The sequence below is a fragment of the Artemia franciscana genome, chromosome 17 (genome assembly GCF_032884065.1).
Source record: "Artemia franciscana chromosome 17, ASM3288406v1, whole genome shotgun sequence".
Lineage (NCBI taxonomy): Eukaryota > Metazoa > Arthropoda > Branchiopoda > Anostraca > Artemiidae > Artemia > Artemia franciscana.
This window is the reverse complement of record NC_088879.1, coordinates 42,745,403-42,770,470: the sequence shown is the minus strand read 5'-3', so window position 1 is coordinate 42,770,470 and position 25,068 is coordinate 42,745,403. Positions and strand designations below refer to the sequence as shown.

The 25,068-nt window shown below is 35.4% G+C and overlaps 3 protein-coding genes across 5 annotated transcripts in view; 1 reads left to right on the top strand and 2 right to left on the bottom strand.

Annotated features, from left to right (window-relative positions):
- The window catches only part of LOC136038269 (insulin-like peptide receptor), a 258,331-nt gene extending 254,089 nt beyond the window's left edge, over positions 1-4,242 (bottom strand). For both annotated transcript variants that reach the window (XM_065721386.1, XM_065721387.1), the window contains exon 1: positions 4,119-4,242. The gene's annotated coding sequence lies outside the window, so the exon portion shown is untranslated. The remainder of the gene's footprint in view (positions 1-4,118) is intronic.
- A 2,474-nt stretch (positions 4,243-6,716) lies between these two features.
- On the top strand, positions 6,717-7,142 carry LOC136037587 (uncharacterized). Its single transcript, XM_065720308.1, has one exon. The coding sequence runs from the start codon at positions 6,717-6,719 to the stop codon at positions 7,140-7,142; it is 426 nt and encodes a 141-aa protein (XP_065576380.1).
- Positions 7,143-8,719: 1,577 nt separating this feature from the next.
- Positions 8,720-25,068, bottom strand: part of LOC136038270 (fibrinogen-binding protein-like) — a 29,417-nt gene continuing 13,068 nt past the window's right edge. Inside the window, exons 3-5 of one of the 2 annotated variants that reach the window (XM_065721390.1) lie at positions 19,013-19,807; positions 12,650-12,690; positions 8,720-8,972 (exon numbers count right to left, since the gene is read on the bottom strand). In XM_065721390.1, coding sequence (XP_065577462.1) covers positions 8,946-8,972; positions 12,650-12,690; positions 19,013-19,807 — 863 coding nt within the window. In that variant the 3' untranslated portion in view covers positions 8,720-8,945. The remainder of the gene's footprint in view (positions 8,973-12,649; positions 12,691-19,012; positions 19,808-25,068) is intronic. The other variant, XM_065721388.1, reaches the window with a different exon arrangement.

Below are 25,068 nucleotides of genomic sequence, written 5' to 3'. Positions count from 1 at the left end.
ATGTTATCTTGTGGCAATAAAAATAGGGATAGTGAGACAATAAAAACTTTCAAAACTACAATTTTGAAAGTTTTGTCTGTATAAGCTCTCTTGATCAGCTTTAAATGACAACTGTAATCTATTTGCAACTAAATTTGTAGCTAAAAACTGAATTCTTCTAGTGAACAGTAATTTCCTAGACATTGATTTCTGGCCAGACATGAGATTCTAGGTAGACATGCATGTGAATGCTGCTTAAAAATTAGCATTATTATTTTTTTTTTTAATATCTTTATACTCCCAGAAAACTATTTTGAGAAATTATATTAAAAAAATAGAAAACTATTTGATTGTCTCTTTCATGAAGTTAGTTTGAAATTTGCAGTGATTCCTTCTTGTGTCAAGTTGATGCACATCTGTTTTCTTTTACTTAAATCCTTCAGAGGTGACTTGAAGAATTCAAAAAATCAGGAAAAATAAATTTTGAACTGGCTAATGCAGCCCAAATATACCAGAAATATTTGATTGTACCATGAAACATCGAAATGTACTGCATTGTACCAATACCTCTAAATTGTGTCATGTTGGCAATACTGGTGCTCACCTTGTCTGTATTTCAGCTATGGAATTTCTTATATATTTACTGAAATGATTTTTAAAAGTTGGTAATACAGGAAGTAAATATGATAGTCTGATTAATAAAAGCATCCTACATATTATGAAGTAAGAATTTCACTGTTTTCTTTCATTTTTCATATATTACTTGGGCTATATACGGGAACATCAGGACAAGGGAGGGGGGATTACAAGCAGTGCCTAACTTTTGAATGTGCATATTATCGTCGTCACCAGAATACAAGGGTGACATATGGCTTCTGGAAGGGGTACAAAGAAGAGCTAATAAGGCAGTAACAAAGATGAAAGACAAGCCTTATTATTAATGTTTGAAGGAGTTAAAATTATCTACACTGGTATACTGAAAGTAAAAAGTTGATATGCATGTGACTGGTAGATACTTCACAAGACCCCCCCCCCCAATTCGTTTGTCAACTTCCCAAAATATTGTCACTGACAGGAGGGTACATTTGAAGAAGCTGTTCAGGCCATCAGTCAAAACCCAACACCAACAGCAGTTTCTCTCCTGCCATGAAGTCAAGCACTGGAATAGTCTCTCAGATACACCTCAGCACCCAATGATAAAGCTTTCAACATGTGTTTCTGGGTGCACTAGTGGGACTCACTTAATCAATTACATCATCAACTATGGAGCAATTCACAGATCAAGATGGTTCTTAATTTGCACTGAAGTGTGAATTAAGGCAATATTCAGAAATAACATAAAAAAAAGAAACAAATAGTGTGTTAATCTTGTCCCTATGTTAGTTCTGATATCTTGTACAGTGACATCTTTGGGGGGAGGCAAAAGGGTATAGCTACCCCCTTTGATAATTTTGAAAAAGATATTATAGAGCCCATGCCCCTTGAATATCCAGGTCTAAACCCCTCTTGCCCCCCCATAAAAATGCTTGAGATTTGCCCCTGATCTTGTATATATTTCCTATCATTTATCTATGTATATCAGGCATCAAAATTTGTTCCTTATTTGAAATACTTGCCTAGACTTAGATGTTTGAGCCAACTATCTCTCCAATCCAGGAGGGATAGATTGAACTTAGTTAATGAATTTTATATTAGGTTTTAAGGGTTTTGAGAGAAAGATTTTAAGAAAGGTTCTTTTGTAAATTGGTCCATTAAATCATGGAACAAATTATAGCTTTTAAAAAAGCCTTGGCTGGAGTCTGTTTTTATGAACAGCAACATATAAAACAATGGCATTCGTATAATCTATTTACTCAGTGTCCCTAAGAAGAGTTTCATAAGTTTGTCTCTTCATGCATTCTGATGTATTTGCTTATTTATCTTCAGCCTAGAGGAATTATTTGTTATTGTCATACCAATCAATGCACGGGAGTAAAATTCTTGTTTATTCTCATTTTATTTATTGTTTATTTTTAATGAGACAAGTCTATGGTTCATTTTGTTTTGTTTCAAATAAATAAATATCAAATTGTGTGTCTTTACCTGTATGCATTACTATGTTGTCTGTATTCATGTGATCATTGTGGTGTTGTGTAATCACCAAGAAACTTTAAGAAATTGCTGAGTACTCTTCGGAAAAATTTTTTGGTATAAAATTCATTCCAAGGCCTTTTACATGCTCTTCTTGTTGATTGTTAATCATGAATTCTGTCATCTAACACACTACCAAAATTGTAAAATTTCTTTTCAATAAATTCACTGAATTTGGAATTCAACCTAAGACTTTTTTAAAATTGAGAAGTACTATCATCATCTTACACATAGGGAAAATTTCCAGCAAAGGGAAAAAATGGGTCTTATTTGCAAATCTCTTTCTGGCTCTTTGCATAGCCTATGCAATCAAAATAAATTAATAAGTTAGGCTAATTTGCTTAAGTGTAGGGTATGGACAACTTTGTTCACTTAGGGAACAGGCCTAAATCTATTATGGAAAAACTGATATTTGTGTTTATCACTTGTGGTTGGAGAAATTGTTATTTTTAATTTTGAAATTTAAATAAGAAACACTTATTTTTACAGTAGCCTACATTGATTGTTATAAGGCCTAGCATATGCAGAGAATTTTAAGGAGAAAAAAGGTAAAATTCTAGTTAATTGACTTCTTGCTATCTGAGAAAGGGTTTAGGTTAAGAAAATGAAACTTTCAGGGATGGGTCTATGGACTAAAGTGTGTCCTGGGAAGGTATTTTAAAGTACCCACCTCCACTCATTCTCCCTCTAGAGGGCCCTGAAATTTGCCTACATGATACCTATTGAAATTTTGACAAAACAACATTTTACCTTAATTTTCAGTTACTAGTTGCTTTTTCTCTGCTTTTAGTTTTGAAAATGCAATTCCTGTTATTTGAGTAGAATTTTGAGCCATATCAATGTTTTTTTTCAAAACTTAGGAAATGTATTTGCATATCTTTAAAACCTTATAAAATGGAATTGAGCAAAGTTATGAAGCTGAAAACAATTTTGTTGTAGGCTACTTCAATTAAGCAGAAGATCTATTTTGCAAGGTTTCACTTTTATAACACACATATTTTTAAAGGTCAGGGCCCTCTAGAGGTAGAAGGAGTGGAGGTAGTTGCTTCAAAATAACTTCCCTGGGCATACTTTAGTCTGTAGATTCATCCCTGAAAGTTTCATTTTTCTAACCTAAACCCTTTCTGAGATAACAAGAAGTCAATTAGCTAGAATTTTACCAGAAAAAATTCTGTGGATGGGGAGATTTTTCATGAATTTCCAGTAAATTTATGTATATTTGAATAATTTATCTCAGAAAAAGGTGAATCCATCAATTGATGCCTTTTTTATGCTCTTTCTCTATTCAATAATTGCTTCTAGGGAAAGTTCTAGTTTGAGCCCTTAATAGGGATCAAAACAATCCATTGTAACAAAAAGTTTAAAATAAATTTCTAAAAACAACTGTTAAATTAGAAGCTTATTCAGTAATAGTAATAAGGCTTGTATAGGCTAGGCCTATTTCTATTAGTCTTCAGTCTAATAGGTAAAATATTATTTGTAAGCAAATTTGCAGTTATTTTTAATAAGCCTGAAACCTCCCAAAGGGCATAGTAAAACAAAATGTACAACATTGAAATTAGGATGTTACTGTTGAACACAATAAACTGGGAAGTTACAGCCCCCCCCCCTCCCTGAACAAAAGAAAAGAGTTTGATATGAGCAGCACTGACGTGTCTTCTTTTCATCATTGCTAGCAGGGCACAGAGACATCATAGGCTATGTTATAGGGCTATAGCCTATGGGACCATCAGGAGGGGCATGACATATTTGTGAATGAATTGACTAGTATATTATGAAAGAGCATTAAAAAAGGACCAGGTAATGTGTAACTAGTTCCTATGATAGCTATGGAATCTTGTTGGCTATACATTTACTGAAGTTGGAAAAATGGGTCTTAAGTTTAGCCCAATTTTGAACAATTGCCTGGTGACCAAAAAAGGGCAACCGCATTGGCTGCCTAACATAACTTAAGCAAAAACCATTTCAATATACAATAAACTCTAAAGCTAATAAAATAATCACTTTACCTTTCTGTTTTATTCAGTAAACAATGGATTAGAATACTCCAAATATTTCATAACTTTTCAACAAACATGCACATGTTGACTGATTGATGATGATAGTGATGAATTCAACATTGCCAGTAAACTCATTTAACTGTTGTTTTTCTTTTTAGCTATTTTCTAAATTAGAAAATTGCATATTAGGATTAAAAGGTATTTGAAGAGATTTCTTGTGATTTTGAATTTGTAAAAGCATCTTTGTTTTATTAAAAGGAAAGTGTATCAATATACTATACATGCTTATGTTCTTTTAGAAATTTATTTTAAAAATGTAGCTTTTCGCGCTATCTATGATATGTATTTTTTTTAAATAGATAGTGTGTATAATTGATACGACTTTTTTAACGCAAAACGGCTCACGCATAGTGGACTTCGAAAAATCGCAAAAACGTTCACACAGAAGCGGTTCACTGCAGCCGTTGAAGTGCAAAAAATATTGCGAGATATTTAAAAAGCATATTACCTGAAAATACCTTAAATCGCATTTGCCAGTGAGATAAGGTGGTAGATCCATATGCTTGGGAATAAGCTAAATCTAGGTCTAGAAGCCAAGAAAAACATTCAAAGTGCTAATCTTTGGCCAGCTATGCCTAATGAAAACTAAAATCCTTGTTCTATGCTCATTACCCTGAAAATATCCCTCCAGGCCTTGAACATTAAAATCTTGTATTAAAAGAACACATCTTTCGTGTTGTTTTTCGAATATTAATGAAAAAGCTCTTGATATACATGATTAGTTTTTCAGTTACTTCCAATTTATGGTTTTATAGAGCCTTGAATTCAGGATATTGGATGCAATTTTCAACGGCTCAGTAAAAGCATTGAACACAGCCGTTGAACCGTTGGGAAGCTTAAAATTACAGCAAAGACAGAGGAAATTTGACTGATGATGGAAAAACAGTCGTTTTTGCGTAAAATCGTGTCAGGAGGAACCCAGGGTTACAGAATATATTGAGTCTAATCCACATATAATAAGTATATGATACAAATTTCTAACTGCCCTATCTTACAATTGTAAGAAAATATCGGCTACACGATTGCCTTATGTCTATATATGATGAAATCAATGTGTGCTAAAAGCCTGAGAAACTGACGAACACAAGTGCTAAATTGGTTAGAATTATAAAATTGTTTTAGTTGGACATATTTATTAAATAAATTTTGTCTCTGGTCTATTCATAAACTACGTGTACATTTTTAGAAGAAGTGTTTTTAACTCTCCCCAGAAAATATTCCCAGCACACATAGGATAAATTGATATTTCACCTTCTTCCTTTGAAATTCTAGGTTTATACTCCCACATGAAATCAAATTCTAAATTTTGTCTGGTTTTCTTTCCTCCTCTTGATGATCAAAGAGAAAAAAATTGCTGTATAACCCTGGTCTGTACTGAAATGTTGATTCGACTTAGCAACAATACAAAAAAGATTCAAAAACAATAAGTTACTGAAGATTATAAATATAATTTTTGAAAAAGGGGAAGTTCCTAACGATTTTACGAAAACCTTAATTAAAACACTGTTGAATTTCGGTCTGTACTGAAATTTTGGGGAACAGTCAGCAACAGTACTAAAAGAGTTGAAAAATAATAAGGCTCCAGGTGCTGATATTTGGTCAATTGGTTTCTTAAATATTTTAGCTCTGAGGTTAGATAAGATTATGAATACGATTTTTCTGTATAGTATATCCCAGACTTGTTGCGACAGCAATAAAATATGTGGATTTATCATCAAAGAATATTATCCCCTTTTAAAACAATTTTCCCTTGTGTTTTATGTTTCGTGTCAGTTTTTTGGCAAATTCACAGCTTCGTGAAATCCTCTCCCGTGAGCAACTCCCTTTGCGCCAATGGCTCCCGCGACAAGTAGCTCAATAGGTACCTAAAATTCAGCCGGCAGCAGCACAACATATGCATTACATGAATATTTTTTCGATCACTTGTTCATCAAGGCTTATAATGCTACTCTCACTCGTCAATAATTGTACATATATATTTGTTTTAGTTCATTATTCTTTTTATTTGCTGTTGATCTTAAAAGTTTTTTTTTACTTGAACTTGATTTTAGATTTTTTTCAGAAAATTTCGAAGGCTTTGATTTTAAAGGTTTTTGATTTTCCTGCAAAATTCTAGTTTTTTTACATAACCTGCAATTTAGATATATTCCTACAATTTGAATTCTTACGAATCAACATCAGAGCCATCTTTACGCCTCATAGGTATTAAAATTAGGTGAAGTATAGTGGCTCTTCCACTTTACTTTATCCCCTCCCCCCTGAATATTCAAATTATATAGCCAAAATGTATACTTCCCATACATTTTCACATGCGTCACTTTTGTTTCAACCTGTGTACCTGTAAATTGAGTCTACGCTTGATAAAATCAAATAGAAAACACACGGAAAATATATAATTTGGACCATATATTTGCACATTAGGGGGGGGATTATACTGGAAGTGCCTTCAAAATGTATTACTATAATGTTTCTGCATATTAGATAAAATGTCCCACTTTTCATTTCATTTATTTTTTCAAGGTTTCTGGCAACAGCGGCCAGTCTACAATGAAGACTTCAGGCATCAATCGGGTACTATACCAAATAGCTATTGGCGGTGCGTTTGTCGTCATCGGCACAGGCTTTTGGGTAAAGTCTCGGATTCGAGAGAACATAAAACGCTCCGAATTTTATAGAGAAGCTATCACACTTCTTAGAAGAAATAGATTAGTAATAGAAGAGTTGGGGGAGCCAATTAAAGACAGTGGAGCGGATTTGAGCAACACTCAGAAGAATTTTGCAGATGGCCTAAGAGCTGTGTTTGATATAAGTGTGAAAGGGCCTAAGAATAGTGGAGTGTTCCATTTTGAATCTTCTAGAAATAGTTACGACGAAAAGTGGATAATACAGAATGCGTCACTTAAAATTCAAGAGCCAGAACCAAAAATTTTAATACTTGTGAAGCGTAAAAATGGCTCTGATGTTGATATTTGACATTTTATTCTTGAAGTAAGTTTGTTAGATCACTGTCCGTGAATACACTGTTTTAATTTGTTTTTACTATTGATTTTAGTGCTTTGCTAGAGAATACAGTTTAAAAACATTATTCTATTATTTGATTTAAAATAAAAACAATAATTTTAGTGCTTTGCTAGAGAATACAGTATAAAAAATTACTCAATTATTTAATTTAAAATTTAAAAATGATTTTGGTGCTTTGCTAGAGAATACAGTTAAACAAAATTATTCCATTATCTGGTTTAAAATTCAAAAAATGATTAGTGCTTTGCTAGAGAATACAGTTTAAAAATTATTCTGAACAACAAATTTTATTAAAAGGTATATCAAACAATCTTGTATATCAAACAAAACGAAAATTTTGCTTGATCTCACTTTTAGTAGCAGTTTTAGGTCTCATAATCCGGGGGGGGGGGCAAGATATACCAAATGAGCGTAGAAAATGAAATGAAAGGGATACATATCTGTTAAAGCGCTTGTGTATATAGAAGCTAAGTAGAAGTAATAAGCTCTAACGCTTATTCCTATAGAAATATGATAAAATATAATACTCTATTAACAAAGTTATGGAAACTATAGAAGAAACTTATTGAAATGCATGCCGTACAGAACGCATTGATGTCATTAAGAATCGCATTTTGAGGATTTACTTAGCTTCTATATACATTGGCGCTATAACAGATAAGTCCCTGCCAGTGCCTAGAACTGCCACTGCCATAGTGAAAAAAATTATATGATAGCTCGGCCACGTTTTACGAATCAAACAAAAAGCAGGTCGTCCCGGAATTAAGTTCAGAACAGTTCATAAGGAACGATTTAAGGGAAATCGGAACATCGTGAAAAGGGTAACTAGTGAAGCTTTCAATATATCATATGGGAGGTTGAGGGTGTCCAGCTGTTCGCCTCAGGCGGTTTGGTGCTGCAGGGAGTTGTTAGTAGTAGTATTTTAAATTTTTGATGGGGGTAAATACCTCCTCCTATTTTACGCACGTACTGGCCTTGATCAACTTGCTCTTAGGGTGAACCAAATACTTTAAACCATTATTAACATTGCTGTAAGACGTTAGCGCTCTAGCTGCAGCTGATTCTGAGATACAAACGTCAAAATTTTTTAACTCGTTTTTCTCGGAATTTTGGAAAAACAGACTCGGAGGCGCTATATTGCGCAAAAAAAAAATAAATAAAATTCTCTTTCGAATTTTCCAACTGCTGTACGACGTCAGCGGTCTAGCTACAGCTGATTGTGAGATCGGCTGTCACAAAATTCAAACGCCAATGTCAAAATTGTCAAATGTCAAAAATTTGCACTCGTTTTTCCTAAAATTCGAAAATCCTAGAGCAGGGATGATATAACCTTGAAGGGCAAATTTCACTAAACATCACTTTTTTTGCAAGGACTGTTCTTTGCTTTTCGACGATCGATGGAGGTATTCATGTTAATTGCTCCTCTGGAAAGACTCCATAATCCACCTTGATCTGCAAAGGGCTAGAGGCTCTCTTTCCATAATTTTCTACACGAGGTTTTGTTCTTATTTCCTCACATAAAAGAAAAGTTTGTAATTCAATCTTTTATTGCAAAAAGGTTTAGGCAATATTCACATTCTTTACATTTTAGATTAAATTTAAAATCAAGGCACTGGAACGCTTTTGAACCAGCTCCAACTTTTAAAAATACTGTTCTTAAAGATGATGAACTTCACAGAGAAAAATTTCTACTTAGATGTGAGCGTCACACCTGAACAAGATACGAAACTATTGTTGATATGAGAACTACAGGAATCACGGTGATTTCGTGGCTTGAGTTCGCTAAAAGAAAAGAAATATAAAAAATAAAGTATTTAATTAAAATAGTAAAAATAATTAAACACTAATTGCTAAATTCTAAATATTTACTAAATATAACTAAATTAGTGAATTAAATACGTTGCTTGTTTTTCATATTTGCTACTGGCTGATAAAATCCTCGTTTTTCACCTATTTGATTTTTCTCTCTTTGTTTATTATTTCCTTTCTTTGTTTTCATACGTCATTAGTGAATTAAGTACTAAATGATAAATCGAAAAAAAATTTAATGGTAAATTCTAATAAATAAATATGATTATTGAATAAGAAATTGAATAGTGCTAAAACGAAAATAAATTTAGTAGAATAAACATTAAAATGAAATATCAAAATATTAACCATTGAATCTAAACAAAAAATGAAACGACTATTGATGTGGGGAGTTCTGAAATAACGTCGATTTCGGGGCTTGAGGGTGCACAGTAAGATAAACATGGCAAAATAACAATGAAGGTACATATTATCATAAGTTAAAATATTAAATATAAAATATATTAAATAATAAATGAAGTAAAAAAGCTATTGATTAATAGTAAGGACTAAACATTGGTAGTAAACAATGAACTGAATAAGGATAAAACACATTAACTAAATTAAGAGACTTTGAAATAACGTCGTTTTGACGTTTTAACGACGTTTTGAGATAACGTCGATTTCGGGGCTCGAGGATACATAGTGAAAAAAAAAAAACATGGCAAAATAAGAATAAAGTTAAATATTATCATAAATTAAAACATTAAATATAGCTTGTGTTAAATAATAAATGAAAAAAGTTATTGGTTAATAGCAAGGACTAAACAATGATAGTAAATAATGAACTGAATAATGAACCCGGGCACAGCTGATGGCTTGAAAAATGCTGGAATAACAGCGATTTTCTGGTTTGAGTTTACTAAAAAAGAAAAGAAAAAAAATAGAGTGAAAGATTAAAATGGATTAAAATAATTGATATAATAAAACACTAAATAATAAACAATAAAAATTAATGAATAAATATAAAATAATGAACATAACAATAATAAAACATAAAAATGACTAATAAAACAAGCTTTAAAGTAAAATATCAAAGTATAGACATATTTACTATGGAAGGCTCCAAAGTACAAAGAAAAATAGAAATTAGTAATGCTCGCAAAATTGACCCAAAATGCAAAGGCATCAAATTATACTGATAGTCTATTTGAAGAGAGACCTGCTCACATTCAAACTTAAAGTTATTATTTATGAGGTTGTTAGCAACGCCATCTTAGATGTCTATCTGGTATTCGTGACTAATGAAAAGATGGGGAATGATATTCGCGAAAAGACGGATGGAATTTCTGCACTATTGTGAGGGTAATTTGAAATCAGATGTCAATCTGCTACTGAGGAAGTGCACCTTCCATCCCCAAAATAAGTTCTGGTAGACTTTGGTAGTTTACATACCCCCCCCTGCGCACATATTTATTTATATTTTATTTTGATAATTCTTCGAGAAAAAACTGCTTGAGTGTAAAAATAGGACTGAAAACGGTCAGCAGGACTTCAAAACAAAGTTCTATTACCCCTGGGCTTGATAAAAGGTTTTTGAAAGGTTTTAAGGACAGTGGATGTTGTATACTTGACTGGAAACAAAGTTTTAAGAAAAACAGTTTGTGTATATATTATTTAAGTATATCTACGGTGGAAGGGATTCCCTATGGCGGTAGGGGACTCTGTAAAACCAGGAAGGTTAGTTTTTCAGTTTGTTAATTTATAGCTTAGTTCTAGGGTTATTATGAGAGATGGCTGGAATACGCTGTGCGGATGAAGAATGACAGATTGCCATATATTGTCCTTTTTAGCCACCCATCTACGACCAAACAAAAAATAGCTTTTCCCCGAATGGGAGGAGAGGAGGTTGTAAGGTACGACTTAATGGAAATCGATGTTAATGGAATTCGACTTAATGGAATGACAGATTGTCATATATTGTCCTTTTTGGCCAACCATCTACGACCAAAAAAAAATAGCTTTTCCCCGAATGGGAGGAGAGGAGGTTGTAAGGTACGACTTAATGGAAATCTATGTTAATGGAATTCGACTTAATGGAATGACAGATTGTCATATATTGTCCATTTTGGCCAACCATCTACGACCAAACAAAAAATATCTTTTCCCCGAATGGGAGGAGAAGAGGTTGTAAGTTACGACATAATGGAAATCGATGTTAATGGACTTCGACTTATTGGAATTACAGATTGTCATATATTGTCCTTTTTGGCCAACCATCTACGACCAAACAAAAAATAGCTTTTCCCCGAATGGGAGGAGAGGAGGTTGTAAGGTACGACTTAATGGAAATCGATGTTAATGGAATTCGACTTAATGGAATGACAGATTGTCATATATTGTCCTTTTAGGCCAACCATCTACGACCAAAAAAAAAATAGCTTTTCCCCGAATGGGAGGAGAGGAGGTTGTAAGGTACGACTTAATGGAAATCGATGTTAATGGAATTCGACTTAATGGAATGACAGATTGTCATATATTGTCCTTTTTGGCCAACCATCTACGACCAAACAAAAAATAGCTTTTCCCCGAATGGGAGGAGAGGAGGTTGTCAGGTACGACTTAATGGAAATCGATGTTAATGGACTTCGACTTAATGGGATGACAGATTGCCATATATTGTCCTTTTTGGCCAACCATCTACGACCAAACGAAAAATAGCTTTTACCCGAATGGGAGGAGAGGAGGTTGTAAGGTACGACTAAATGGAAATCGAAAATTCTTGGGAGGGTTTAAAGAGGGAGGCTTTGATAAGATTGGGATGGAGGAAGAGCTCACGTAGCTGTTTTGGCATAAGGCCGTTTGGTGACCAGTGGGCTTTTACAAGTAGTAGGTTGTTAGAAGTACCCAAACTAAACAAAACTAAGTGAAGATTTGAATTTAGTGTAAATGGAATTAGAATTAAAGTAAATTTATGGGAAAATATTATACTTTACGGATTAGGAAGGAGGCGGGACTTAAAAAATGAGCAAATTTAACGCTAACAGTTTTCCTGGCAATTTTTTTTTTTTTACAGGCTGGCAAATTATCTAAAATTATGGTTAGACCTACGCAAATCTGATGCAATCAGAATAGAGCTCAAACATACTAAGCCTCCTTTTAAGCATGCAAACAAAAACAAAACAAAAAACACAAATTAATTTAATACAATTTTGGCAGATTATAAGAGGGATTCAGCAGTAGCATGCTAGAAAAGAAACTCATTTATAACTTGCATGCATTGGATCAGGTGAAAAATAGAGTTGGTACACATTACAGTCAGACACGTACGCTTAGTCTTTTCCGAGGCGATCGAATAAGAAAGCATAAATCTTACTGGATAATTTACACAAGAAGTGCTCAGGAATTGAGGAAAATTTAGGATTTCAGTGGGAGGGGCTTCGATATCTCCTCCTGCGTACGTCCCTGATTACTGTAAGTGGTCTATACGATTTACATTATTTAAGACAAGGTCGAGGGCAACCATTCTGAGGTATTTCGGAGCGAGGGTGGGTAGTTCATTTCATATCTATGCAGTGTTTGAAAGTGTGTGTGGGGGCATCGGTTTCAAAACAAACCCGAGCAAGGGTTTGCTATACAACCCGAAAAAAACCCGAACAAACCCGCAATACCTGACAGAAAGATTGCCCTCCTCTACTGACAGTACATGGACCTAAAGTAAAAAAAATATTAAGATCGCTATCCTATACTAGCATTACCCCACATACCTCCCCCCGCCAAAAAAAACAAAAAAAGAAATGAATTCAAAGTTGCCCGTCTCTATAGACATTGCAAAGCTTTTATGAAAAGTAAGTAATAATATTCTCCTCCTCTGACGAAAGTATATGGCTCTAAAGAAAAATAATGTCAAGACTGCTCTTCTGTGCTGAAATAATATGGCGCTATTGTTAAGCTCTGAATATGTGGCTCCGCCTAAATATTCTCCTCCTCTGACGAAAGTAGAAGGCTCTAAAGAAAAATAAATGTCAAGACTGCTCTTCTGTGCTGAAATAATATGGCGCTATTGTTAAGCTCTAAATATGTGGCTCCGCCTAAATATTCTCCTCCTCTGACGAAAGTAGAAGGCTCTAAAGAAAAATAAATGTCAAGACTGCTCTTCTGTGCTGAAATAATATGGCGCTATTGTTAAGCTCTAAATATGTGGCTCCGCCTAAATATTCTCCTCCTCTGACGAAAGTAGAAGGCTCTAAAGAAAAATAAATGTCAAGACTGCTCTTCTGTGCTGAAATAATATGGCGCTATTGTTAAGCTCTGAATATGTGGCTCCGCCTAAATATTCTCCTCCTCTGACGAAAGTAGATGGCTCTAAAGAAAAATATATGTCAAGACTGCTCTTCTGTGCTGAAATAATGTGGCGCTATTGTTAAGCTCTAAATATGTGGCTTTAAGAGTTTTTACTTTAATGCGGGACTCTCACAGCGTCAATAAAGTTAATAGAGCTATCTAGTTACAAGTTAATACACCGTTTTCCTCGCATTGCTGCCGAAAAAAAAAAAGAACTTTATTTAAATTTTTCAAGAAAGTCTACAAAGTTAAAATAATAGCAGAAGCCATGTGGAAAATTTCAAATAAGCAACGAATAAATTAGTAAGTAAGTAAATATATTATAATTAATAACATTTAATTAATAATTATTTATAAATAAATTAATTAATATTAATTAATTAATTATTAATATAATTAATAATAATTACTAATTAAATATAATTGATAAATATAATTAATAAATATAATAAATTAGTAGTAAGTAGTTAAATTAGTAGTAAGTAAATTAGTAATGTAATAGTGTATGCTTCTTCAAATATTTTGCTTGATAAAAGGAATAAAAAATTATAAAGGGATTTACCCAAAAGGGATACCTTGATAAAAGGGAATACACAAACAAGTATTTTCATTTATTATTAAAAGAAAAAACTGCTCAAAAAGATGGTTTCTCACCTTCATATATGACTGTATCTGTCTTCATATATGACTGTATCATTTTTATGAACAATAGTTTCAAAGTTAAAAGGTGAAATCCTTGTGTGAGTGGTACAAACTTTATGGTTCGCACTTTGTTGAAAAACTTTATTAAATCTATTGAAGCCGCGGGAGCCCTGCATAATACGTGGCTCTAAATATTTGGCTCTAAAGAGAATTAAAGTTGCTTCCCTGAACTGGAAAAACATGACTGAAAATAAAACTCCTCTACTGACAGTACATAAACCAAACGAAACACATATAATGACTGCCAATTCCTGGTAGGCACTGGCAGAACAAATTACCGGCAGGAGAATGTTAAGGTTATTGTCACATACTGAATAGGTCCAAATAATAATAAGAAATAAACGTAACATATACTAGGATATGCCTCCTTTTCTGATAAAATATGAACCTAAGGAAAAAGAAATGTTAAGATTGTCCTCATCTACCGAATATTACTGGCTCTAAAGAAAAAGAATGATTCAATCAATCCTTCTATACCAATATTTCATAGTCCTAAAGAAAGAAATTATCAAGATAGAATTTAAGTACCTCCTCTCCCTCCTTAAATCTCTACCATTCCAGTAGATGCTGTAACTTTAATTTTTGAAACTAGCTTTCACTTTCCACTAAGTTCGGTTTGTAGTTGATGTTCAAATAAATTTTAATGTCAGAGCCTCTAATGTTTTATTATTTATTTATTTATTTATTTATTTTTCAAAGACAGTTCATATGGAAGGGATGGCCATATAACCTTTGGATATGGCTCATTCCATTTGAAATCGGAAGTTCTAGTGGACTTTTTAAAAGCCAAAAGGGATAGGACGGGAACTAGCTCCCCCACGCCCTTTTCCCCAGATGCATCTGATAAAAATTTTAAGGTAGCAATCTTATTAAAAATAGTTCAAAGACTCCAGGGTCGACACAGCCTCCCAGGTCCTGGGAACATGTGCTGTAGGTTATGCCCTGGGGGTATATAAGGTTCTTATCAAAGGAATGCTCTTAATAGCTTCAGAGGGGGTTCATCTGCTCATCTGATTGGAAATTTGAAAGATCTAGTTCACTTGTTCAGAGTCAAAAGAGATCGTGAGGCAACAAGCCCCACCCCCACGTCCTTTTTTCCCATACCCATCCGATAAAAATTTTGAGATTACCATTTTAATAAACATAGTTCAAACACCAGGTAACAAAAACTTCAGGGTAAACAACCCCCCCCCCCCTCTCTGCAGAGCCCGGGGTAAGTGTTTTATGCATCGGGGGCATATAAGGTTTTTATGTAAGGCGTGGTCGTATAAACTTCAGAGGTCGCTCATTTGATTGTAAAATGAAAGTTCTAGTTACCTTTTAATAAGTCAAAAGGAAAGGGAGGGCATTTAACCCCCACCCACCACTTAACTTCTTTTCCCTAAACGCATTCGATGAAAATTTTGGGATAGTCAGCTTGTTTGAAATAGTCCAATGATCAGATAGCAAAAACTTTAGGGTCAACATAAACCGTGCCCAGAGCCCGAGGAAGGGTTGTAACTTATGCCGCGAGGGCATATAAGGTTTTTATGGAACAGGTGGTCGTATAAACTTTGGAGGAGACTCAAAAGATTAGAAATTGAAAGCTCTAATTCCCTTTTAAGAGTAAAAAGCGATCCAATCGCAATTAGACCTCCTCCCAAACCCCTTTTCCCCATTTGTGTTCAATCAAATTTCTTATATAGCCATTTTGTTCAAAATAGACCAAGGATCATACAACATAAACAGAAGGGATGATCGTGTAATTCTCGAAGGGAGCTCATTCATTTGTAAATCGGAACTTATAATGTCCTTTTTAAGAATCAAAAGTGATCGGAGGACAATTAGACCCCCCCAAGGCCGTTTTCCCCAAATAAATACAATAGCAATTTTCAAATAGCCCCTTTGTTCAAAATAATTTAAAGGTCAAATAACAAAAGCTATGTCACGGGGGCAAATAAGGTTCTTATGGAAGAGATAAACTTAGGAATGGACTCAAATGACTAGAAACTGAAATTGCTAGTTCCCTTTTTAAGAGTCAAATGTGATCCGATGACAACTAGCCCCCCCCCCCTCACCAATCCTCTTTTCCTCAAATGCATCCAATCGAATTTCTTAGACATTTATTTTGTCCAAAATAGATCAAACATAATATAATAAAACTCCAGGGCTTATGCAACCTCCCAGAACCCTGGGGCAAGTTTTGCAAATTATTCCCTGTAGGCGTATAAAGTTGTATGGAAGGAATGGTCGCATAAACCTTGAAGGAGCCTCATTCAATTGAAAATTAAAAGTTCTAGTTCCCTTTTTAAGAGTCCAAAGGGATCAGAGGACAATTAGCCCCAGCCCCCTACCCTCTTTACCCAAAATCCATCCGATCAAATAAGAAGTGATGCCTCAATCTGTTTAAAGATGCTCATAGACACAACTCTTTTCTTCTACATCGTTAATCACGAAGAAGTTTAACGGGGATTCTTTCAAGACACAGGTGTTATTAGTTTTCTTCAAGATACAAGTTTAAGCTGCAGGTGTTGTTTAGTAAAAGGAGTTGAGGGTTACATAAACGAAATTGTTTGTTCACTTATGCAAATGTCTTATTCGAGACTGGAGGGCCCGAAAAAACCTACAGGGTCTCCAGACAAAGACGTCACGTCATAGTTTAGTCTTTGGTTGCATAAAAAACCTAAGGGCGTAGGAGAAAAACGTTCAGGGCCTGCCAGTGGGGAAACTTCGTGACACAGGGCCCTAGCAAACCAATTCCAACAGGGGGCCCTAGCGAGAAGTCCCACCAGAGTTTTAGCAACAAATACCAACAAGGGCCCTAGCGGAAAATTCCACCGGGGGCCATAGCATCCAATTTCACCGGGGCCCCTAGCAAGCAATTCCAATGGGGGCCCAAGCTTGCAATTCCAACGGCGTTCTAGCTGTCAATTTCAACGGTTCCCTAACATTAAATTCCAACGGGGCCCTAGCATCCAATTCCAACAGGTGACCGCTAGTCAAGCTGGGAACCCCCACTTGTAAGTGAGGATGACACAATCGATCGTGAACTTTTAGAGGTTAGGGTTCGCCAGCCAAGTGGGGAATACCTGCTTGTAACTGAGGATGACGCAATCCCATGTGAATTGTTCTTTCAGGGCCCATGGAGAACCCCCAGTTGTAACTGGGGATTGCACACACGTGAATGTTACGTAATGGCGGTGCACATGTCACTGTTACGTAATGACGGCGTATACGTTGGATTTTACACAATTTAGGAGATTTTTTTCTTCAGGATTTCATTTTTCTTTTAAAGCGTTTTCCCCCTCGAGATTTCATTTTCTTCAAGTTGTTTTACTTCGTCGAGATATTTTCTTTGTGATTTTTCCTCAGGGAACCTTTATATTAAAAAGATTTTTGTCCGCTTTAGGAATTAAAAGGGAGTTCCCCCCTCCAATGGAACTGTGCACTAGACACCTTGGCGAAGAAAGCCTCTCTCAAATAATGAATCGGGGAATGCTTTCTAATGAAACGTTTCAAAAAATCTATGGATTGCGTTTTTCCCCAAGTCGTGTACACGTCCCCAAGTCGTGTACACGTCCCCAAGTCGTGTAAATATCCAGAAAAGCTATTGATTTTTGGCAAATTGGACACACCTGCTTTCTACGCTATATTAATGTTCTAACGTGACCTTGACAGGTTAAGTTAGGTATTGAATCAGTGAGATGTTACATAGCATTGACTTTAGATATTCCATTGCGTAAATGATGTCGTGTTTAAGATCTATCCTGGAGCAAGAAATCTAAATGACACAGACTTTTTTGTATATATAAGTATAATTAATAAAAAAATTTATAAAATTATGAAATCACAGAAAAAAGAAGTTAAAACTCAACAAATGGGAAAAACAAAATGTGAAAAAGCTGATATAGGATAAAATATAAGCAAAAAACGTGAATGGTTGAGATAATACCTCTTCTGGTATACGAACCCTTTTCCCACAAAGATTGGACCAGGTAAGCACTCCGAATAGGTAAAATAAAGCCACTTACTCTTGCTTTTTGTGGAGTTGTGTTAATACATGACCTGTCAGATGTCCCTTTGAAAAAAAAAATCAAAATTTGGACACAAAGTTCCCATTCCCTTTGAGTTCCCACAGAGAGGATGGATCAGCTCCTGATCTCCCCGAAGGTATGACTAGGGTACTAGCACTTACTTTTCACAAAGTTTGGTTGAGTTTGGTTGAGCAAAGTTTGGTTGAACAACCACTTCAAGTAGATATCTTGATGGGAAGAATGAAATAACACAATTCACATTCTTCAACCCAGGGATTACTTACAGACACACAAAATGCGAAACTTGAAACTATATTATTACCATTAATTTCAACTGAGTCGTGATAACCGTTTCTGGTAGATTCGTAAATAACGAGATTCTGTAAATAATACTCAACCTCTTCCCTTGTATATGTTGGATCGTACCTGAATTTGTCATTGCCTAGTTGCAGGTATAAGTTGTGTAAGAATACGACATTTCAAAAGATTAAATAAAGATTGAAAATTTGGGATTAGGGACACAGAAAATCTTACAATTTGACGTTTCTAGATTGACCTATCCGGAATCATTTCCTATGAAGCCTAAGAAGCTATTTCGAAGTTTGTACTAGTTCCAAATTACATGATCCACAAGAAGCTTATTTTGCGTCATGCGAAAGTATAGCTTTGTCCCTGATTAAAATTTTAAAACAAATCTGAAAGATTTCAGAGGAACTTTTCATCTCCTTTTTATGATATTTTAATAGTCCGAATTATTTGCAATAGCCTAAATATCGACAATTTTTGACAACATTGAACAATTATTGACAACAGACAAAAGCCCGAATTAAAGTATTCTATTGTTCCTCAGCTATAGAGTTACTACACCTCGTACTATAAAGCCGCTGATAATGCAAAAATATAATTAGAAGAACGATGACTTTTTTTGTAGATATAGTAACAAAGTAGTTAGGAATATAAGGAATAATTGTATACCTTCACTATCTGGAATACCGTCATTATCATCATCATCATCATTTTCATCGGGGATGCCATCGTTGTCATCATCGTCATCTAAATGGTCAGGTATGCCATCACCATCAGTATCAATTTCCTTTTTGTCAATAATACCATCATTGTCATCATCGTCATCGTCTTCATCTAGAATGCCGTCTCCATCATCATCGTCATCTAAACTGTCAGGGATTCCATCATTATCATCATCATCATCTAAATGATCAGGAATTCCATCATTGTCATTATCTCCCTCCAGGTGATCAGGCATTCCATCATTGTCATCGTCATGATCTTTGCTGTCATTTAGACCATCATTGTCATCATCAGGATCTTCTGAGTCAGGGATTCCATCGTTATCGTCGTCTTCATCTAAATGATCAGGTATTCCATCATTGTCAAAGTCACTTTCCCTATGATCTAATATACCATCATTATCGTCGTCATGGTCTTTGTAATCAGGAATACCATCATTATCGTCATCATTATCCTCAGAGTCAGGTATGCCGTCATTATCATCATCATTGTCAATGTGATCAGGTATTCCGTCGTTGTCAAGATCTCCTTCTTGATGATCAGGTATTCCGTCATTGTCATCATCGTGATCTTTGCTGTCATTTACACCATCTCCATCATCATCTTTGTCTTCATCATCTGGAACTCCATCGTTGTCGTCATCATCATCTTCTTCATCAGGTATACCATCACCATCAGCATCACCTTTGGCTTGATTTAAGAATTGCATACGCCTTATTAAATCTTTATGTTCATCGGCATCTAAAAGATAATATTTTAAGTTGAAATATACTCATAGTTTACATTAAGAAATGTCCTTATGAAATTTGTTAAAACAATAGAACCTATTTTTTTATTCTAAATTTATTGACAGATGGAACAGTTTGGTTATCTGTCTACCATTGGAGTTGCCGCAGAAAGGCTTTACTAATAATTGTGACGCTACGCTATTGTTGCATCATTATTTACACTGTACTACCCTACACTACTGTACTACCTTCAATGTTTTGTTTTAAGTTTTTGTTTATATTTTCCCCGGTATCTTTGTATGAAGAGGTGATTACAAAGCCTTGGAGGGTGCTCGTTCAATTGGAAATAGTGAGGTTAAGTTCTCTTTTTAAGAATCAAATGAGATCGGATGGTAAACAAACCCCCTGCAATCCCTTTATTGCCCCGCCTCCGTTGAATCCAGTCAAAATTTGAGATATTCACTATAGAAAGATCACTACAGAAAGAATCCCCAACCCAGGGACAAAGGCTATAAGTAATACAAATTGCCAACTAATTAAATATGGGTTTTAGAATCGAAAATAGGAAGACACTTTGTTTGACGCCGGGTATATGATTGACTGAAAATTCTTTACCCAATGGCATTTGAGCAGAAATGATCAAAATAGACCGAATCAACTGATGAACGTAATCAAAATTTGGCACTTTACTTAAGGCCTTGACAGACCCAATTTAGTTCAAGCAATCAATGGAATTTCCGCCAGTGATCAAAACTGTCGTCCCCACTAAATACCATCAATACCCTCCTGTCAGCTGTACCAATTCACAAAATGTAGGCCTGAGCGCTTTTGCCTGTTTATACCATGGATTTTTTCAAATAGTTCATTTCAAGTGTAGGTGCATGATACAAAAAGGTAGCACTATATCATTGCACCATATATGGAAAATTTTGTATATTGGATGATGGTTCTTAGGCAGTCAGCTGAGACCAAGGCTTATCTTTGGACGCGATAGTGGACACGACAGTTGTGCAAGGCCTTCTCTCTAAGCTTTTCTTTGAACTCTGTTAAAGTTGCATTCATAAGAGATACGCTATGATAACGTTGTGCAATACCCGAAATCAAATCTATACCATGATTTTCTACAGTTTCACGAATCGAGGTAGACAAGCGTCTAATTTTTGGATTTAATGGCAGCCGAATGGTCGCTCCAATTACCATATCATTTGTTATGTACCTGAGTAGGATCACTAAATGTTATATTGAAGAAAACGTTTTCGGTCACGTCGACTAGCATAGTGAAAAATTTAGCTGATTTAACTTCTGAAAGGACGACTGACACGAGGCGTTCCCTATTTGTGTAACTGCGTCATTTTGGTACTGACGATTGAAATAGTAATCAAATCAGCACTGCAACTTAGCCCCTCAGCTTTTTTCACCTCTAGATATTTCCCAAATCTCTTTAACAGAATTCCAATTCCCAAGGATTGGTGAATGGGTGTCATTATTCCCTTATGGAAGAGAAAAGGCTCTAGAAGCGACTGCTCGAATTACCGCGGAACAAATCCGCCATAAGTCCCTGGAAAACTTCTCTCAATGGTCCTGCTGGATCGATGTCAGAATATTATTCCTAGGATTCTGTGACCTGAGCATGCTGCTGAGGTCATATATGACGAATCTGTAGTATCAAGAGATGTGTTGCCATCACGATCAAGGAGCGTCGACTGAAATGGCAGGGCCGTGTCTTACGGAGGCCAACAAACTACTTGCCTCGCCGAATCCTACTAGCTGAGCCACGTAACTCATGGAAGAGATGCCAAGGTGGACAGCAGAAAAGCTGATGGAACTTTGTTATATTAGACCTTGAACATATTGGGAGGTTGAGAAAGTTTGGTCACAGATGGACAACTCAATGGCTCCCATTTGCAAAGCAGCTGGCAGTAGACCGAACTACGTGGTTCAAACAGGTCTCGAGGATCCTTGATAAAGGGCAAGGTGGAAACCCCTTATTCCCGCCACAATTATAAGTACAAGTAAATATCACCCCCACGCCCTCTTTTACACCAATGCAACTGATCAAAATTGTGAGATAGCCATTTTGTTCAAAACTTTCCAAAGGTCAAATAACTATGCCTCCAGGGTTGACAAAACCCCCACAACCCGGAGACAAGCGTTGTAAGTAATGCAATCCATTGTTAACATATAAGGTTTTTATGGAAGGGGTGATCGTATAAACTTTGGAGGGGGCCTGTTTGATTGGAAATCGAAAATTCTGATCTCTTCTTTTTAGAAGTAAATAGTAATCGGAGTGCAGCCATCTCCTCCTCCCCCCACATCCTCTTTTCTCCAAATGTATCCAGTCAAATTTTTAAAATAGCCATTTGTTCGAAATAGTCATAGGGTCGAAATCTGGGGTCGAAAACTCCCCGGCCCCCGGGGTAAGGGCTGTAAGCTATGCTAGTTGCTCATTTTTAATGTATACTAGCTGTTGGGGTGGCGCTTCGCGTCACCCCAACACCTAGTTTGTGGGGGCGCTTCGCGCCAACCCCAAGACCCCCCCCCCCCCCGCGCGCGTAAGTCGTTACGCGCCATATTAGTTACGCGCCATTATAGTTGTGTCCCTGTGTCCGACCTGTGATATATATATATATATATATATATATATATATATATATATATATATATATATATATATATATATATATATATATATATATATATATATATATATATATATTTTAACTATGGAAAACTTGCGAATATACAACATTCTTCGATGTCCCATTGTCTCTGCATATAAATAGATTGTCAGGTTTACCGACTCTTGAACATGCAACATAAAATTGTCCATGGGAAAAACAATCTGTATTCAAATCTATACCTCATTATTCTAATGATTGCCCTTGAGCTTTGTTGATGGTGATTGCTAATCGAACATTCCCTGTGTCCCCAGCATCCCCCTTGTAGTTGTGTCACTGTGTCCCGGTCGTCATTTATATTCCCAGTATCCTGGTCGTCATTTGTGTCCCAGTGTCCCAGTCTGTAATTTCTCTTTGAGCGTCCCAGTCGTCATTTATATTCCCTGTGTCCCGGTCGTCATTTGTGTCCCGGTCTGTAATGTATCTTTAAGTGTCCCGGTCGTCATTTATATCTCCCGGTCGTTATTTGTGTCCCAGTGTCCCAGTCTGTAATTTCTCTTTGAGTGTCCCGGTCGTCATTTATATTCCCTGTGTCGCGGTTTTTAGTTTTCTTTTTCTCCTTTATTTTTCAGTTTTTTTCCTTTTTTTTAGCTTTTTTTTCTTTTTCAGTTTTTAGTTTTTTAGTTTTTTTTTTTAGTTGTTTTTATTAGTTTTTAGTTTTTTTTTGTAGTTTTTTCCTTTTTTTATTTTTTTTTCTTTTTTAGTTTTTAACCTTTTTTTAGTTCTTTTTTAGTTTTTTAGCTTTTTTAGTTTTTACCTTTTAGTTTTTTTTCTTCTTTTGTATTAATGCTAAAGCCAAGGTTCGAACCTTGAACCTCTCGGACCTAGAACCTGGAACATAACGCTTTACCAACTCAGCTACTTCGGCTTGAATACATTCGTTTTTGAATTGGTATATGATGAAATAATTCAGACGTCATATGCGGACAGACAGACAGACACACAAACAAACAACTTATTTTTATATATATAGATTTTGTTTTTTTTTTGGAAGAAAAGGTCTTTTACACTTTGGAGCGGTCTCATTAGGATCGAAATCAAAACTTCTAGCTTCATTTTTAAGAGCCAAAAGTGATTAGAGAGTAACTAGCCCCTCTCCAACGCCCTTTTCCTCCAATATACTACGGACCAAAATTTTGAGATAGCCAGTTTGTTCAAAATAGTCCAAAGGACCAAAAACGATGCATCCAAAGTTGACAAAAACCCTCAGAGCCCCTAGGGTAAGGGCTCTAAGTTATGCGAGTCTCCCAGAGATAAAGTATAAGATTTTTTATAAAAGAGATAGTTGTATAAACTTTGGATGATCTTCATCACGCATGTGTTATAATAGTAAAATTAGCCTATTTAATTCTCTTATTCAGTTAATACAAATAAAATAAAGCACTAACCATTCAATATTATTTGCGCTACGCAAATATTGTAATTAATGTTGAATACGAGCTTTTTCTTTTAGCTAGACTGACTCGGTATAGTAAAGACGTTAAAAAAATAAATGGAATCCATTTCGGTATCGCGAACTTAGGTTTCAAGACGGATTTCCTTTTGATTTATTTTTTACAATTATTTGGCATTGGGGTTAGATGTTCCTGCAGACAAACTGGTAAGGAAAAGGTTGACACGTGTCGTCCCTCATTGCAGCGCAGAAATACTTAACGTTTTTTCATAGAATCCTGTAAACTTAGGTCTCCGTAAATCGTGATCATTTAAAGTTTCATTCTGACAGATATATATTCATTCAGTGAAATTAAAAAGTAATTAATTTTAAGACTCTGACAGTTTGAAGTTTATTTGTGGCACATCTGTTGTCAACAAATAAAGGATTAGATCATCTCCTTTATATATTTTTTCGAATTTCATTTTGTATACATTTTCTGAGGGCGAGGAGGGGAAGAATCTATGGCTAATCTATACCAGGATAATAAGTAGGATTTTAGAGGAGGGAGAGGGTAGAGATAACAAAAACACAAACAGAGACTATAGGTCATGTGCACCGCCAGAGATGGGCTAAAGCGGCTAATGGTCTATTCATGAGAGAAAAAAGGAAAACAATAAAAAAATTCCATTTGAGAACTAGGGTCTTGGGTATTTTATTTTGAACAAAGTCATTCTCATTTTAATAAAGACAGTAATGCCTATCAACACATCTTAAGTGCTATAATTTGTTACTACAACACCTATAATTTGCTACTACGACTACGACACCCGGAAATTGTCTCCGTCTCGTCAAAATATCCATTACAAAAAGGGCGATCTAACAATTTCAATTGAATAGGTTTCGAGAAAAAAGGATGTCGCGGAGGGGGGGGGGGTCTAGTTGCATTCCATAATGTTTAACTCTTAAAAGGGAAGTAAAACTATACATTTCCAATCAAATTAGCCTCTTCTAAAGTTTAAACGACCACCCATTTCATAAAAACCTTATATACCCTTGGGGCATAACTTGCAGCATTACCCCTAGACTCGGGGGGATTCTGTCAACCCCAAAGACCTATTTCTAAGTCTTTATTATATGCGACTATTTCTACACAAAAGTCCATCTCAAAATTTCTGTCGGATGCATTTGTGGAAAATATGACGTGGGGGGAGGCTGCTCTCC